Source organism: Anas acuta, chromosome 8 (assembly GCF_963932015.1).
Source record: "Anas acuta chromosome 8, bAnaAcu1.1, whole genome shotgun sequence".
Lineage (NCBI taxonomy): Eukaryota > Metazoa > Chordata > Aves > Anseriformes > Anatidae > Anas > Anas acuta.
Window position 1 is genome coordinate 15,270,485 of NC_088986.1, and position 18,294 is coordinate 15,288,778.

Sequence of the window (18,294 nt, forward strand, 5' to 3'; positions counted from 1 at the left end):
CAAACCAATGGCCCTGCTGCTCAGGGCAATTACTCCAGCTTTGAGCAATGCAGATTGTGAAAGAGTTCAGTTGTATGGGAAAAAAAATTATTATTTTTCTTCCTCCACAGAAAGGAATGGATTCAGCGTGTGCCAGACTTGCCTTTTTATTTTTTTTTGACAACTTGCAGCCCATTGTTTATAAAATGGCACCCTGAACCTTCTGCGTCATATTTTAACTTAAATACACATTGTTTTAGTTAAATAAAAGTATGATGGCAAACAAACAAACTAATAAATAAATAAAAAAACAGGACTTCTGTGGAAACTAAGTTTACAATTTCCCGCATGGATTAGATGTTGATTTTCCTAATGAAATAAAACACTTGCATATAATTCTGCTCTGGGCCTCCAACTATGGATTTTTTCAGTGTGACTGCTGATTACAAACATGTTGTGATCACCTCACCCTTGTACCTTTTTTTTTTTTTTTTTTTTTTTTTAAGAGATGCTATGTTTCTGTTTCCATGTGGCTTCTGACCTTTTTTGTTTCCTCCAACTGGAACAAATCTGTTCCAGAGGACACACGTGTCCTCCTCCCCACCAGGGGGTTTCAGGGACGAGCTGGTGCAGCCAGCCCGGGGCTGATGCTCTGCCACAGGGGCCCCTACACTGTGGTTGGGCAGGGGATGTGCCAGTAACACATTGGACAGGAGGCAGCTTTGGCTGAACCCCAAACACCGGGATGGTACTTCCTAGGATTTGTTAATAGCCTGAATAACTGAGAGCAGCCTTAGCCTGCTCTAAATCACGCTGAGGCTGTGTAAACCTCCCTGCTGTGCCGTCACAGTGCCCATCAGAGGCCTGTGTCCTGCTCCAGGCTCCCACTTTACCCTGCCTCAGTCCTCTCCGGTGAAATTGTTTCAATTTCTGCCTTCATACAGTGGAAGTAAACAAGAAATATCAAGTGTGGCTGGCAGTGGCTGAGGGGAGAGCACTGCCAGCCCCTGCCAAGGAGAGGCAGTTACCTAACACTGTGCCAGCATGGCAACACCACTTTCTTCACCTCAACTTGTCTCCATTTGCCAAAAATAAGTAAAAATCAAACCCTACAATCCTTACATGAAGCATCAAACCTATCACGTGGGGTTTCAGATGGCTGAAGCCCTTCTTGGCTAATAGCTTCGCTGTGAAGGAATACTGAATTAATGCAGCAAAGGGTTCAAATATTTATGAGCATCATGGAACGAGGCCAGGCAACGTGCACAGTGTACTAGTCCAGTTATTACACTACTTTGGCTTTTTTTAATGGTGCCATCTTCTCCAAAGGACAATATGCACATTTAAAGAAATAATTAATAACAAAGAAAACAAAATATGATTTAGAAGTTAATTTTTGGGGGGGATTTTTCTTCAGGTAGACAGATGATCATTATTTACAGAAGGTGCAGGGTCTACAGTGCTTGTGGTTGGCTTGTTTTTTTAAGCAAGCTGCAGTTGTAAATAAGACCTCTGATGACTAAAATGGAGAGAGATCAATGTGTAAAGCTTTTTCAGGCTGTTTATGAACATTTGAGAAAGTCTGCTTCACTTTTTCCTCTGCACAGACAAGTTTCCTCTGCCTCTGTGTACAGCAACAGAGGATAGAAAAACACTGGGAAGATGTTGGAAACTATGATAATAAAGCTACCAGCACTGACAGGTGGGCTTAGTGGAGGTAAAACTCTCCCTAATCGTTTTATTTTTAACAGACTGGACTTCATATAGAAGCGCTGCCTTCCCCTCTGGTGCAAGAAGGAGCCCATTGACAGGGGAGGGAGGAAGGAAGGTGGGGAGGGAATGCGGCAGGACCGAACTGGCATTTTGTCCCAGTTCCTCCCAGCTCTGCGGATTCCTTCGAGTCATCCTTGCTCGGATGCCCGCCTGCTGCCTTGCTTGCACCCAGTGCCTGCTTCCCAAAATGCCCCATCCCCAGGAACCTGCTGCACCACAGGTGCAGGTGGCAGCTCCCCACAGCAGAAACACAGCTGTGGAGGAAGGCTGGGAGACTCCCACCCACTGACCTGCGGGCCAGAGGAGCTTGGCTCCTCGCTAGGTGATCTCACTAGAGCACAGCTTTGGAGACATATCCCATATTCGGACAACTGCGTGTCTGGGTGCTGCTGAGCTAGCGGGGGCCGGGCAGGGTGCAGCGCGATGCAGGCTGTGCAGCAAGGCCTGGCAGCACGGCTGGCGCCATGAAACCCTCACGCAGTGTGTCTGTTCGTACTGGTGGCACTTCGAGCCTTACTGCCCATTGAACAGCAGCTGCTCGAGCATTCACACATTTTTTCCCTAGTAATGTTCCCGACAGGCTATCTTTTTAATTTTATTTTTTACTTTCTTAAAAAGGGGGGTATTTCACTGTACGGCCTCCTCCGACGCCGACAGGCGGCTGTGGTAAGCATGGGCCCAGCGCTGCCAGGACCAGGCCACGTCTCTGAGCCCAGGCTGCACGGCCCGGCTAGCCCACTGCAGCGTGGAGAAACAAGGGCTATTCAGTGGTTTTAAAAGGGGAAATTATTTTGCTGCCAGACCATCCCTGGCTTCTAGCGCTCCCCACACTGCCCTGACCAGGCACTACGTTTAAAACATCCTCTCTGGCTTGTTCCCTCTGTGGAGGAGACATGAAAACAAACCAGCACAGCCCTGTTATAATGCCACATTTCTCCTGGTCAGTAAGATCTCCAGCAAACGCACAAAAGATCCAGCTGGGTGTCGCAGCATGGGAGCCAGGGTGGCACCCAAGGGGCAGGCTGGGCTCAGCGGGATGGCACAGCCCCATGACCCATCCAGGCCCTCAGGAGGTGGAAGCTCGGGGTGGCTCAGGGCAGACATCTGCCCACTGTCCCTTTGACCAAAAGCAAATGCTTGGAAGCCCTGGTAGAGCAGCTAACAACTTCTGTCAGCAGTGGGACTCATGAAACTTTAATTCCTACACACCCATGTTGTGCGGTTGGGCTTTCCAGTGTCCCAGGCACACAGGAGCTCCAAGCAGGCACTTTTTGCAGTGGGGGTGCTCAGCACCTCTCCCGCAGGGCCTCCCTCAGCCCCCTGGCTACTCACCTTCCTGGACTCTGCCTGTGATTTCATCTCCCTGAAACAAATCCGTTGTGTTTATGGTGGGTTGAAATCGATCCAATAGATTCAAAAACCATAGGGGGAACCAGCAGGCCAAAGAGACTGTGCGGCATCAGTGACCACAGAGGTTTAAATATAAATATCCTTTTAAGACAATGAGGAATAAATACCCTCCACATGAACAAGCACAAAATTAGCCAGGGGCATGTTGTTTGTGGGACAGGATTTACTTTGCTGTGACTTCAAGCACTGGTGCTGGTTTGTGGTGGAGCTGCATGACATGGGGTGCGACCTGACGGAGCACGTTCCCTGCTGAAGGAGGCAACCAGGAGGACATCAGGCCAGAGCCTCCATCTGCATTTACAGCTTAGTCCATGCACCCAACACCTTCTCTCCTTGCATGATAATCTGCTTCTTGAAATATTTTCCTTCCTAAAACTAACATGAAAATGAGAGCAGAAAAAAGCTTAGCCTCAAACTGCTGTTTAAATAGCACTGTTACTAAAAAGCAGGAAAAAAAAATCACAAACAAAAAAAATCAAGCTGTAGATGAAAGTTTCTGGAGTAGAAGAGACTGAAAGTCAGCAAGACACTTCCAGATATGCTCAGAGAAAGTTGGCTCCCATTCACATCTACTGCAAAATGTCAGTCAGCATCTGGATCAGGACCCCTCTGCACTGGAAATCAGCTTTCAGATGGGGGGCAAGCCATTCTTTTGTATTTCCTTGTCTGTGCCACAGTGTCAGTGCTGCTAACACTTCATTTATTTTGTTCATTTAGGAGACATCTAGTTATCTCAATTATTTAACAATGTGTAAAATTACAAACATATTCAACTACAATATGTTCCTCTTGCGTAAACCTCTCCTCTTGGCCACATGCATAATGAAAACCCTGTTGAGTCAGTAATAAAATCCAGAAAGCTTTCAAGTCTCAGAACTGAATGTTCAAATTTTGTAGCTCACTTCCTTTTCTAACCAGACAGCAGGGCTGCCAAGAGAATTTCTGGGCGTTCAGCCCCTTTTGATATACATATACACATACACACATATAGCACTTTACCAGGGCTGGCAAAGAGCAGGCACTAATTGTTTTTAAGCCAGTTATGAAGAAACGCATTTTCAGAAGAAGTCAGAATACTACTTGTTTTCATCTGATGGAACAGACAACTCAGACCTGGACAGGGAAAACGATCAGCTCCAGCTCTGTCAATAAATAAATATTTGTATTTCATTCCAGTGGAGGAAAAATGCAGTACTGATTTTAGGAACCAACCTCAAAAATTCATGTGTTGAAATACCACAGTTCTTCATGCAAAAGGGCTAGTTGCGCTTGCAAATTCCTGACTTCCCTGAATAACTGCACTATATGCATGTACAGGTTGGGCACATCATCTAGCATTCTGCATTTTTGGAGGTTAAGCCTCATTCCCATGAAGAGAAGAGCATCCTCATCCTGCACTGAAGCCAAACTAATGAGTGAACTTGGCCCATCTCAACTAGGAAGACTTCAATGCTAAATATGAGAGCTTTAAGATCATATTACACAGCACACTTGTGATTCTTGCCTGAAAGATTAAATAGCTTCTAAATCCTTTGCACTATTTATAACAACAACCACAACTACATTCATTTCTCTTTGGAAGCACTGTCTGCTTTTGCATTTATACTGTAAGCAGCATATTAAAAAGGGGACAGAATAGGTTTCACATATGTCAATGCAATACAAGAGCAGGCAGCAGCCACGTGAAGGGAAGGACAAACATTCAAAGAGTTTCATATGGCATAGAAATACAAAGCTAAGTTCAAGTCTGAGACTTTTCCCACACTTTGGCTAAGTATATTACCAACAGTCACTGATGTGCTACTCGTGGCGATCACACGGGAGCGTGATGACATACGGCACAATGCAGCACACCCCTAATGCACACAGGCTGCATGGCCAAGGAATAGATGTGTGTCTGCTGGCGGGTGCCCTAAGAACGACTGAACAGTCTTAGCTGTCTGTGAGATAAGCTGGCAACTAAGCATGGACTGAGGAATTAGACCCTATGGCTCTTCACTTGACAGCAGAAGCGAGGTCGTCCTGACCTGCCCTGCACACCCAAATGGAAGATCTTTGCATTGCTTGCGTGATCAAATCTTTCCACTATCAGTGGAGAGTGAGTCAGAATAGGATACAGATATTGTTTACTAAAAATCTCTTGGAACACGAGAGAGGAAAAGGGAAATACATAGGAGAGGCTAAGGACAAATTCCAGAAAACAAGACAAGAAAAATAAAACAGGGACAAACCGTGAGAGTGAGAAAAGAGGTCGAGACAGAAATACCAAAGTGAACGCAGAAGGGGAGACAGGACCTAGAAGAACCCAGACAGAAAGCTGAACACAAGTAAGGAATAAGGAAGCCAGGCTGGGACACCAGAAGGATGACAGTGGGAATAAGGGAGATGAAAAGGGGAGACAAGAGGTGGTGGGTCCCCTGGATGTGCACATGCCCTTTATTTAAGCAAACAAATAGCCATGATGACCCTAATATCATCTGGACACCAACAACACTGTCAGACAGGTGGCTTGCACTAGCAGAGGGTATAAAACAGAGCAGTCTCTGAGCAGGGAGAATCCCTGCTGGGACCAATTAGACAAAATGACTGGGATGAAAGGGAAGACCCATCGTCCCCAAAATGCCATTCTTCCCACAGAGGTCATTACCCCATGTGCTGTGGCTGCTTCGCACACGCTCCTGCCATCCGTGAGTAAGCATCCACAGTCCTCTCAGCCCTACTTCAGGCATCTGAATGCCTTCCGGTCTTCAGCACACCCCCACACCATCCCTGTGAATCAGGGCACAGAACGTCTCCTCTGTACAGATGGGGCATTCAAGCAGAGAGGGATGCTTGCCTTGCCCAGGACCACACTGGCAGGCTGTGAAACCCAGAGCTTGAACCCAGTTCTCCCAGGTCCCAGGCCAGAACTGCAGCTGCTAACGAGAACCAAGAAAATTCAAAAAATGCAAATGAGCCATCTTGAAAGTTTTATAAGTAAAACTCCTGCTGTAGGCATGAATGGAGGAAGTGCAGACTCCAGCAAGCAAATTCTTTGCCACCCCATCTCCCAAGTCCCAGAAATCCTGTTGATCTGGGCTAATAAATTTCCCCAAGCCCTAGACATTCTCTTGGCCCTCATCCCAAGCTCACATAAGAAGCTATTTCATAGGCAAGGTTCTTATTTACAGTTACTCAACTCCCATAATATTTTATCTGAGGTGGCATTTTTAACACTCCCCTCCCCAATACTGGATGAACTGTCTCTTTCTTTGCTTTATAGGTTTGTAACTAATCTAGTTAAAATCCCATAAATACTGCGATGTTTCTGTGCTCCACATTCAGGCAGGACGCTGGCTGAGGAAAAAGCACATTAGCATTAAAATGATGGTGACATTCAGACTGAAGCTGACAATTCATTCATTTTTTAAGCCTACTGTCATTATGCCAGCTGCCCTTCAGGAGCTGACTGTGCATCAACTGTGTTCGCTCCTAAATGTGCAATACTTGGGCACAGGTATCCTGCCATAAAATCCAGAGTCACAAGTCTTTGCCAGGTCACACAGTGGGTTAATGTGCTGGGTTTCCACCCCCTGGAGACCTGGGCTGGCTTCTTTGTTCTGCTGCAGACCTGTGTGCCACTCCAGCAGCAAAGGGGAGGTCATAAAAGCGGTGGAACAGGGCACGGGGGAGCAGCCACAGCAGCGCAGGCTGCCTCAGGCCAGGGCTGCTTCTGGAATCAATGAATCTCAGTCTGGGTCTAGGACTGCTGGTTTTGTGTGGATCCCTGCTCGCAACTAAGGCACAACGAGGAGGTGCAAGCAGGCCATACCAAAACGTGGCCTCTAACTCAGTGTGCAAAGAAAGAGTTGCATTTTTCCACCACTTCTTCCTCTGGATGGGCAATGGCCCCCAGTGCTGTAGCTGTACTACCAGTGCTTAGCAGAGGTTTCCTCCTCTTGGTACCCCAGCTTCATGAGGGGTGCACCGACAAGGTCTGTGGCTGGGCAATTCTGGGGCAGGATATAGCCAGTCTGCCCAGCAAACACCTCCTTCCAAGGTGAGCAGAGCCCAACCCAAACAATGCTTCACCTCGCCTTACTGCCCCGTGTCTGTCCTCCTCTGGATTGTAAGAATATCTCAGTAGCTTCTTCCTCGACCATGGTTACTTCAGCCCATCACATTCAAGAGTCCCTCCTGCTTCTGCACCACCCCTCCAAAGGGCACCGGCCAGCCTGCTCTCCCTTTGTTGTCATTTCTCCCATCCCAAAGTCCAAATAAGCACAGCAGCCTCACACCAGCAAACCTCTAGGTTTGCTCTGGTCGACCTTGGGCTCTTCCCTGCCTTCATCCCTTACTGGGCAGTCACCCAACCCTCCTTCCAAGGCCTTCCTCAGTTTCATTCCCCCATCTCAGCCAGTTCCATGCTGCCAATGCCCAGACACTAGTTTCAGGGCTGGAGCCCCTCAGGCAGAGCCCTGCCAGTGCTTTCTGCGTCGACCTGAGCTGCTGCCTGTGGTCATGGTGACAACTGCTCCCTGGATGCATCTCAGCTGCTTCTCTGATATCTCTTCTTCTGCCATGAGGGAAGGGCTGTGTCCCTGCACCATCCAGCCCAGCAGCACATCCTCTTAAAGGATGTGCAGGCTTTCCACAAGACTAGTGACAGAAAACAGTGATACATAGCCCAGGGGAAGATGAAAAACCAGACCCTGTCTAGGAGGAGCTCGCGGACCAGGCAGGGTGCCCGTGCTGGGGCACCAAGCAGCTGCTGCCCTGCCTGGGCTGCCCCCCGTGGCCTGGCCCTTCTTGTCAGCAGGACAGGGGCTGCACGTGGCTGGGAAACGTGCCCCTCTGCAGGTTTGGGTGGTAGGAAAGCAGGACAATCCCACCTCATCTCCCAGCTTTATTCATGTGCTGAGATGACTACTACATTTATATTTTTATATATATAGGCGGCTCTATGTAATCACACAGTTCTTAGCCCACCACAGTGCAGACTCCCATTCCCTAACTCTACTTTTCTTCAACAGAACGTTTCCCTGAGAAACTAGCCAGACACTCCAAGAATCTCTTTTTAAACGTTACCTTAATCTCTTGCAAGAGTTACAAATCAGCCAGCTGTTTAATCAAACCATCAAAATGAACTCACTTCTTATCTGAGATAACTTCAGAGGAAATGAGAGAGATACTGATGCAGCCCCCCACTCCTTGGGAGCTCTCCAGAAACTCCAGTGTCAGCTGTTTAAGTTAATTAACGCGTGCTAATTAATGCCATTAACTTTGACCAGACAAATCAGGTTTAATGTCAGTATAAGTGAGATGGGAAGCCAGTGCTCAGGTAAGACCTCAGTCAAGACTGAAGCAGGTCTTCAAGAAATCCTCCTGAATCTGGGAGTGCATTTCTTAGCGTCCTGGCCAGGCTTGTGCAGGCATCCATCCGCACCCACTATCAGGAGGGGGGCTGGCACAGCGTGGCTCGCTCCTGAGCTCTTCTTCCTCATCCCACACCGGCCCTTCATCGGGAGCATCTCAATAATAACTCTGTTCTCCTTCAACCAGAACTCCATCCTGACTGCCTCCTTCGCTGGCCATGTGAGCGAGGGAAAGCTTCTTACCCCACATCCTCACTGACCACAATCTAGTCCTCTATTTTTGAAATATTTAAGGCCTGAAATGTAGAATTTGGGGTTTTACACCAGTTAATATTAATAGAAACATTCTCAGGATTTTTTCCCCCAATGTAAATGGAACGCTTTTATTTTTTTAAACATCCCCCTGTGGTGCTCGCAGACCAAACACTGCAGCATTGTGCCAGCCCGGAGAGCTCACTATAAACAGATCTGTCTAGCTTCTCTGTCAGACCCAGGGAGCTCCGCATAAACCAGGAAAAGTAAACGTGTACATTAAATATTTACTGTTTTCAGCGTGTATAATCTAAAAGTGTTTTTAGCAGCACAAGGAGGGTGCACTTTTAATCACTGATTTTTATTTTGACATGGCACTGTTAAAAAATGGCACGGATACATCCTGAAAAAGCCCACTCCTTCCAAGCAGAGGCTCTCCTCTCACAACTGCTGACAAACATTATTGTTATTACACATTGCTCACCTGAAAGACCCATGCTGCTCCACATTGTTCTCAAACAGTACCATTAAAAGTTGAGTCTGTGGGAGTTTCAGAATCAGACCCCCGGTTAGGCATCAGGAAAGGACAGCGATCAACATGCAGGTAGCTGAGTGCAGTATGATGCAGAAGAGGGGAAAGAGTTAAAAGAAATGAAGAGCAAACATCTCTGAAATCAAATAGCTGCCAATCAGCACTTTTTTGTTTATGATTAACATAACAGCTAGCTTTTAATGCCTGCTCCACGCGGAAAGGTTTCTGCTTTCATCTCAACACTGACACTAGGAGTCATAATTTCTGCACAACAACAGGAAAAGATATGTTAATGCAATCGTAAAAAAGTCTCCACACCACAGCGGTCTGCTGATAGCCCTGCTAACCCCGTACTTCCTGAGGACACCAGTCCCTGGGAAAACAGTGGGCAGCAGCCACGCTTCCTGGCTGACTCAAAGAGATGTCCTCTCCCCATGGGCTGCGTGGTGCTGGAGGGAGCCACGCGAGGACCCGATGCAACACAGCAGCCTCTCACTGGGCTGCCCACCTAGTCTTGCCTGCCGGCTCCCTCCAGTTTCCCTTCAGTAGCTTCCCTTCAGTCTCCAGCAGAGACAAATTGAGGAAAAGATTCCATTCAAATAGTTTCTTCTTCACTCCCCAAGAAAAAATGCCCCCAACCAGTTCAATAGAGCAAGACACATAGATTTGAATGCTACTCAAGCCTAGAGATGGTTTAGCACTTCTTCTGAATCACAGACACGTAGGACTGGGATGGGCAGTCATTTGCACATTCTTGGACCGTAACTCTGTCTCCAGAAACATTCTCAAAGCACATACATGATCTGTTGGCTGCCTGCAAGTCCTCCCTATCTGCAAGGATGACATCGTGTCTACTTACTTGTCTGCCACTGATTTTTTACACTCCACTATCACTGACTAGAAGTGAGGGGCACAAGCCAGAGAGCAGTGCAAGCAGCTGATCTCCAGCAGGCCAGCCCTGGGCTGTCTTCCTTCTCTCAGCTAGCTCCTGTGTGTCACAAGACAGACACACACAGGAGAAGAAAAGAACATGGTTAGCTGCCACTGAAAGGTGCTCACAATAACAGACTGGTAGGCAAAGGGTAAGAGCCTGGAGAGAGCAGAATGGAAATAAACAGTAACACAGCAAACACAACTACGATCTCACCATGTTTTAATAACCTTGTGTATGTAGCAGAGAATGAGTAATGATTCTGGACAATGCCAACGGGCACCTCAGGGGATTCGGCACTATTCTGCAATTAATCCTGTGACATTTACAGCAGCTAGCCTGAAAACTGACAGAATTCACTGTGTGGCAAAGCATCTTCAGTGTCTTGCAAGATCAGGCCTTCCCTTATATATGTGCACAAAGTAACAGAAATGCTATTTTTTTTTTCAAAAGACCAAATGACAACAACTGAAAATCTACAAAAAAAATGTGTTCTTAAAACCAAAGGCCAGGCAAGTCCTTTGAATGTCGACGTCCCAGTGACAAGAAAACATTTCCTCAGGTCATTAGCAGGAGGGAGGGAGTGAAAGCACCAGAACGAAGGCAGAAGGTTCTGCCAGCTTAGATACAGGCTAACCTTAAGGAAACAGAACTTTGATTAAGAACTATAACGTAACAAAACGCCTTTTGGGGAAGAAGAGTTTGCCAGGTATTTTAAATGCAGAAATGTAAAAACAAACCTGAATGCACTGAGGAGCATGTGTTCTGGCCAGACTTCTACATGCAGATAAATGCAGAACGCAGCTGTCCCCAAGGCGTAGCTATGATGTAGACTGAGGCAGACAGCAGCTGAAAACCATTACGGGCTGCAGCCTGCAAGTGTTCTGATGCTGAGAAAGAACCTGTGTATGCTCCTGGTGCCTAGGCTTCCTTCAACGAAATTCACAAAATGCAGCTGTGAAAAGAATTTTTCTATGATACATAAGAGAGATTTCAGCCTACATTTCAAGTCGAATTCCTGCATCACAAGGTGATAGGCATGACTTGGAATTCATGCACAGCCAGGTGCTAGCCAGGGCCACCCGATGGTCTTTTTGTGCTGAGCTTAGGCCAAAGCCCCCAGCAGTCTTTTCATTGCAAACTTCAGATGCAGGGATGGGCCTGATTGCAAATTCTGTCTTCTGTGTGTACCATGATATTGAAGCATATGCACGTGAGAGTGGGTTAATACATACTAAGTAATCCACCTGCCTCACTGAGAAAATTGAACTTCCCCATAGTAGAGCAATAGCTAGTACTAAAATAAACTGAATGTGAGCTCCTTGAGCAGCAGCAACAAAGAGCTTTCAGTTCTCTGAATGGACAGCAGGAACTATGCAGAAGATGACTGTAACTGCTTTGCTTCTCTGTATCCAGGCTTTGGGTGAGAAGCCATTCAGTAACTACTACCAGTCAGAGGTTCAACAGGAACACGCTGACCATCAGCAGGGATGCTTCTCACCTCTGTTATTATGTCCCTTTTACCTACATGCGGTCCAGTTCACAAGCTGACACAGCAATGGGCACAACTGAATATTACTGCAAATTTTACCTCTCTGGTTCCCCTGCAGGCTCAGGAAACTCACAAGTTCCCTTTTCACTTTCACAGAAGCAGAACCTTCACCATATCTTGAGAGCAGCCAGAGGAAAAATCAGTGCACCTACAAAGCAAAGGGCCTCAGTGCACAAATATTGCAAAGCACAAACCCACAAGCATTAGAAAACACAGGCAAGGTACATACTATACAAAAACTGGCAGGCATGAGCATAGCTGAAGGGAAGGTAGCAGGGAAAAGGAAGAAAACAAATAGGAAATGCCATACTCAGAGAATTCAGCATAAACTCTGAGCAATCAAAGCAAGAAAAAAAAATCTGAACCCACTTGAATTTTAGCTGCTGAAGTCTTCTGGCTACTCTGCCTGTGTGTTGGTATGCTTAATTTGCCCCACTGGATTTGCACCTCCTGTGAGTCACTGAGAGGAGCCATTGACTGGAAGAACTGATTTAGTGCAGCAGGAACCAGCGGCCTGGCAGGAGCTGCAGGAGAGGCCCAACCTAAGGTAGGTAAACATTAGAAGAGGAAAGGCCGCAGGGAAAAAGACTGGAACAGGGAAAAGGAGAAGGAGGGATGGAAGAAATGCACAGCAAAGGATGGGCAAAGGAAAAAGAGAATGGGGAAGAGGAAATAAAAGACAGTACAAAAAGGGCTGTATGCTGGTTTTAGTAAGAACCTTCCCCAGAATTCACATGGTTGTGAATTTTTGATGTTCCCTAGTTCAGTGCTGGATACCTACTGCCACTGGACATAGCAGCTCTCAGAGGAATGTCTGTCCTATACATCCCCTTACACTGCTCCAGAGTCCCTGCACATAGCCGTGGAAAAACACGTGGAAGGAAGATCAACCATTCAGTTATTTATTTATTTTTTCTTGAATTGTCTCTCTGGAAATTCCTTTTCCTGGAGAAATAGAGGCCTGTGGAGATGACAGTGTGTACAAAGTAAATCTGTAATACCTGGTGTATAAGCCAACTGTTTCAAATTCCTGCCTTGCATTAGCTAAGCTCTCAGCAGACTTTACCTTACAACAAGCTATTATTGCCTATGGCACAAAGAGACAGTAAAATACCCTTCATTACATAAAGCTGGGAACACTTCCCTTAGGACAACAAAGGTCTGGATCTTGATGTTATACTGAATATAAACTCAGAAAAGAAAGATGCTAAAAACTTTTTCCTGTTTCCTGACATCCATCCACAAGACATAGGCACAGCCTGGAACGTAAACTCAGGGTCACAGTTTGTGACAGGGAAATGTGTGCAGTGGAAGCGTATGAAAGGTTCACAGTCTAACCTGAGCTCCAGAGAAATGCAGCTGATCTCGAGTGTTGTCAGCTACTTGAAATTCAGGACAGGTTTGTTAAAAGGTGCTTCAAAGCTTTCGAAGTGACCTTTTCTGAGCAAATGCAGGTTCGGTTACAGTTTCCCATCAAAGTTGTATGAATGTGTGGTAAGACATGAAACCAAACGAGAAAAGGCGCCATTCATTGACTGTTCCTGTGGCATTTGTTGAATGTTGTGAAAGTCATAGATCAAAGCAAAATGCTCGGTGCGTGTCCTTAAATTAGATGTGATTAAACAAACAAGTGTTTGCATAAATCCCTGAAAAGCAAAACTGTCCAATTTAACCGCATGTTGGTGTGGCAGCTCTTTCTGCTTCAACATTTTCAAAATTGTCACTAACAAAAACGCATTGAACAAAAAAAACGTTCCTCCTGATCACAGCGTCTCCACCACAATGTCACCTTGAAAAAAAATTGCTGGTCAGGTACTCCACCTACGAGCCAACGTTAGGCTTTGTAAAAGTAAAGTGCCATAGCACACACACACCTACCAGACCAGGGAAGCCTGGAGCACTGGGTAGCTCAGAAGCTGGAAGCAGGACCACGCAGCTCCTCCTCGTCACAGCTGGAGCCCGGCCAGATCGGTGGGGCTGGAAAGTCGCTACCGCCGTTGCTGGCAGCTGCCTGAGTTTGCCAGCTGTCTCTGTCCAATTCTTCATGGACACATAAAGTGATTCCTGTCGCCAGTAATGGCACTAATTGGTATATATTGGCATTCTCGGGAGATAGCTGCATATAATTAAAGACTAAATTTCCTTTCATCTATCGTCCTTTCCAGTCAAGTTTGGAGGTGTACAAAGGAAACAGAAAACCAGCGCCACCCTCTGAGGGCAAAGCTGGCCCAAAGCTTTTCTCCTGCCACCTTTCATGAACCACCAAACCACCTGAAATAACAGCGGGGATCTAACCGGAGAGAAAAATGATGAGACTCAACCGTGGGGGAAAGCAACCACAGGGCACCAGCCCTTTTGCTGCCCAGGCAGCGGTGGGCTCCAAAGGCCTGGCCTGGACCAGCCAGCTCCTGGCCCGAGCCTGGCCGCTGTGTGTTGGGGCAGCTCGGGCCTCTGTGGAGGCTTCTCCAGTGGGGAGAGGCTGGCCGGCAGTGGGAGGCCAGGTGGGGTGCCAGGGCACAGGGGACACCGTGCTGGGTGTTTTCTGCATGAGGATGACACCAGGGCTGCCTCACCAGCCCCCTGCTCAGAAAGGATGTGTGCAGGAGAGGCGCTGCAGCTCAGTGTGTGTCCGTGTGAGCTCACCATGGGGGTGCGGTGCAGCCGAGGACAGGGTCCCACTGTGCGGGACCCCTCTTGTCGCCCGTGCCTCCCTGGCAGCCCGAGTCCCCCCGCTGCACTCCTCTGGCCAAAGCCAAGCCCAGGAGTAGCGCTCCCAAGACAACAACGAGCCCCCTTTTCTGCGGCTCCAGCAAGGTCCAACAAGGCTGCCTTATTATTCCTGCTGGTATTAAAATACAAAGCAAAACAAAGCGCACGGGCGTGCGCACGCCAGCCCCCAGCCCCTCGGTGGGCTGAGCGCCGGGAGCAGCCCTTGCCCAGCACTTACCCAGCCATGTGCACCGTCCGTCCGTCGCAGCGAAGCCGTCCTGGCCGTACCCCTGCCGGCAGGGAGGTGCTGGGGTGCTGCTGGAGCCCCTCGCGGGGAGCAGCAGGCAGAGGCTCGGTGCCTGGCAGCGCTATGTGGGCAGGTTAACCGGGTCCCCCTCCTCTCCGCATCCCCTCCCTCTGCTCTGGCTCCCCCTCCCTTTCTGTGTTTTTGGGCTCTCGAGGGTTTTTTGCAAAGTTTCTCCTCTCCTCTGCATCTGCTCCTCCACCTTCCATCGTTGAAGGCAATCGAAAAAAAGAAGAAGTAAGGAAAAAAAAAAAAAAAATCCCCCCCAGCCCACCCCCGAGTTGTGTTAGGCACAGTAATCTCATTTGCCAGGAAGCATCCCAGGAATGGGGTGGCCGCACCGCCGCCGGGTCGCACACGGCGCGGGGCTGCTCTGAGCGGAGCAGCAGCGCTGCGCCAGTTGGCTCCTCCGGCACGGCGCTCCTAAATCATGATGGACAGATTGCGTGAAAAACAGGAATTCCAAAGAATTTCCTGCCCTGGGAACAGAAGCGAGGGCTATATTTAACAACCTCCGAAGCTGTCAAGAATGCTTTGTGGCTGGATAACAGAGCACAAAAATGCCAAAAATGCGGGCTACTGCTCTACCAAATAAGGCCATATCGTTACGTCTGGTGCCCGCTCCCAGCTGGAGGCGCTCAGGGCGGCCGGGAGGAAGGACGCCCGAGCGCCGGGCTCCCGGCCCGACCCGGCCCGGCAGAGGCGGCGGGCGGGGGGCTGGGGGGAGCCGGGGGGGGGGCGGGGGGGGTACGGGGGGTGCCGGAGCCGCGCGGGCGCGGGGAGCCCCCTGCGGCCGGGCCCGGGGCGGGGCGGGAGGGGCGGGGCGGGGCGGGGCGGCCGCGCGGCGCGCGCCAGGCGCATTCCTGGGATGCCGCGAGCGCTGGCCGCGGCCGCGGCCCGGAACGCGCGACGTCAGCGGCGCGGCGCACGCGGCGGCCCCGCGCCCTATATAAGGCGGCCCGCGCCCCGCCGCCGCCTCAGACCGCGCCGGCCCCGCTCTGCGCTCGCAGCCTCCCGCCGCCGGCAGCCTCCCCTCAGTGCCCGACGCCGCCGCCGCTCGACATGGGCTCCGCGGGTACCCGCCCCGCTCTGGCGGCCGCCCTCCTGTGCCTGGCCCGCCTGGTAAGTCCGGGGAGGGAGGTTCGGCTCGGCTCGCGGCTGTCCGCTCGCGGCTCGGCAGCCCCGGCGCTGACCGGCCGCCGCTGTCTCCGCTCCGCAGGCTCTCGGCTCGCCCTGCCCCGCTGTGTGCCAGTGCCCGGCCGCCGTGCCGCAGTGCGCCCCCGGCGTGGGGCTGGTGCCCGACGGCTGCGGCTGCTGCAAGGTCTGCGCCAAGCAGCTCAACGAGGACTGCAGCCGGACGCAGCCCTGCGACCACACCAAGGGGCTGGAGTGCAACTTCGGCGCCAGCCCCGTCGCGACCAAGGGCATCTGCAGAGGTAAGGGCCGGCCGCCGCCTCCCCCGGCCGAGCGGTGCTCCCCGGAGCGCCGGAGTTTAGTAATTTTGAGTCCTTGTATGGTTATGCTTTGTTGTTGGTAGCTTGGCAGAAAGGCACATGACTTCAGCAGTCTGGAATGCGATTCAGTATGTCTGGGCTCCGCTAAAAGCACATAAGGAAAAGTGATTCCTGACTAAGTTATTGTTCTGGCCCCGCGTCTCCGGGGGGTTGTAGGGAGCTTTACCGCGAACTGAATTTCACAGAGCAGCAAACCCGTGCGTTCAAAGGAGCGACTCCCACCGCTGACTCCCTCTCCTCTCTCTCATTGCTCTCTACAGCACAGTCCGAAGGGAGACCCTGTGAATACAACTCCAAAATCTACCAGAACGGCGAGAGCTTCCAGCCGAACTGTAAACACCAGTGTACGTGCATAGATGGAGCTGTGGGCTGCATCCCGCTCTGCCCGCAAGAACTCTCCCTTCCTAACCTGGGCTGCCCCAGCCCCAGGCTGGTCAAAGTCCCTGGGCAGTGCTGCGAAGAGTGGGTCTGTGACGAGAGCAAAGATGCGCTGGATGAGCTGGAGGGTTTCTTCAGCAAAGAGTTTGGTCTGGATGCTTCTGAAGGTGAACTGACCAGGAACAACGAGCTAATTGCCATTGTGAAAGGAGGCCTGAAGATGCTACCTGGTGAGTATGAGCCAGCATGGGTAACAGTGACAGTTAAGGTGGGGAGGAAAGCTATGTGGGTCTTTAGACCCCAGGGGAAAGAAAGAAGCCCAGTGAGAAGATGCACTTAAGTCTGAGCCCTCCTTTTTCTCTTCCAGTGTTTGGATCTGAGCCACAAAGTCGAGCTTTTGAGAATTCCAAATGCATTGTGCAAACAACTTCCTGGTCCCAGTGCTCCAAAACATGTGGAACCGGCATCTCCACGAGGGTTACCAATGATAATCCTGACTGCAAGCTCATCAAAGAGACCAGGATATGCGAAGTGAGGCCATGTGGCCAGCCAAGCTATGCCTCCCTAAAGGTAAATACAGACTCCTCTGGTGCTCCTCTTCTTTCCAAACTGGTTTGGGTAGAGGGGCAAGGCTGCACAAGAATCTCCCACTAATAACATTATTGCCTTCTCTTTACAGAAGGGAAAGAAGTGTACCAAGACTAAGAAGTCCCCATCCCCAGTGAAGTTCACTTATGCAGGATGTTCCAGTGTGAAGAAGTACCGCCCCAAGTACTGTGGCTCCTGCGTGGATGGCAGGTGCTGCACGCCCCAGCAGACCAGGACTGTCAAGATCAGGTTCCGCTGCGATGATGGAGAAACCTTCACCAAGAGTGTCATGATGATCCAGTCCTGCCGATGCAACTACAACTGTCCGCATGCAAACGAAGCTTACCCCTACTACAGACTGGTCAATGACATTCACAAATTCAGGGACTAAGCTGTGGTGGGGGTGGGATGCTAAACAGAGTTCTGAAGTAACCAGCCATGGAGAAAGGACCTTTGATGGAAGTGGTGCCTTGCCCGTTGGAGGGCAACATTGAGATGTTACAAGAGTGCACTGTGCAACTGGACACTAATGTGACAAATCTAAGCATACTTAAAGCTTCATAGTACTGGAGCAACTTCACTGCTTCTTTTTGGAGCACCTTATCTTATATACTGTTTTCTGTTTGTAAGTGATCTGAGAAGTGTTTTGTTCTGGTTATGAAAGCCTTCTTACTATCCTGTTTGATTTAACACCGTGCTTTTTTTCCCCCCCTCCCTCTCTCTTCTCCCTCCTTTCCCAACCAAGTTGGAAGTTACATTCCTTCCTGAGGTGGGCACTTGTGAGGTGCTCACAGTGGCAGCTATTATGTACCAACTGTAGTTTAATGGCAAACAGAAATCAGTTGTTTTAAAGCTGAGTATTTTATTTATCAAACTGTAGCTTTTTTGTTTTCTTTTCTTAACCCCTTCCAGACCCTGTAATACTGGAATAAGTTGTAAATGATTTTAATTTTATATTCAATGAATTAAAAGAATTTATTTATGGAATTAATCATTTAATAAAGAAATATTTACCTAA

At 49.3% G+C, this 18,294-nt stretch overlaps 2 protein-coding genes across 2 annotated transcripts in view; one reads left to right on the plus strand and one right to left on the minus strand.

Moving 5' to 3' along the window:
* Nucleotides 1-14,863, minus strand: part of DDAH1 (dimethylarginine dimethylaminohydrolase 1) — a 92,012-nt gene extending 77,149 nt beyond the window's left edge. The window contains exon 1 of the mRNA XM_068690333.1: nucleotides 14,731-14,863. The gene's annotated coding sequence lies outside the window, so the exon portion shown is untranslated. The remainder of the gene's footprint in view (nucleotides 1-14,730) is intronic.
* Nucleotides 14,864-15,752: 889 nt separating this feature from the next.
* Nucleotides 15,753-18,294, plus strand: CCN1 (cellular communication network factor 1). The gene is made up of 5 exons (XM_068690329.1): nucleotides 15,753-15,918; nucleotides 16,016-16,232; nucleotides 16,571-16,918; nucleotides 17,056-17,258; nucleotides 17,368-18,294. Exons 1-5 carry the CDS (start codon nucleotides 15,859-15,861, stop codon nucleotides 17,665-17,667), a joined length of 1,128 nt encoding a protein of 375 aa, XP_068546430.1. The 5' UTR covers nucleotides 15,753-15,858; the 3' UTR covers nucleotides 17,668-18,294.

Excerpts from the sequence above, each read along its gene's own strand:
- CCN1 (XM_068690329.1), top strand. The coding sequence starts at position 15,859 with ATGGGCTCCGCGGGTACCCGCCCCGCTCTGGCGGCCGCCCTCCTGTGC. Across the intron at positions 16,233-16,570 it reads GACCAAGGGCATCTGCAGAG|CACAGTCCGAAGGGAGACCC; the intron begins GTAAGGGCCGGC and ends TGCTCTCTACAG. Across the intron at positions 17,259-17,367 it reads CAAGCTATGCCTCCCTAAAG|AAGGGAAAGAAGTGTACCAA; the intron begins GTAAATACAGAC and ends TTCTCTTTACAG.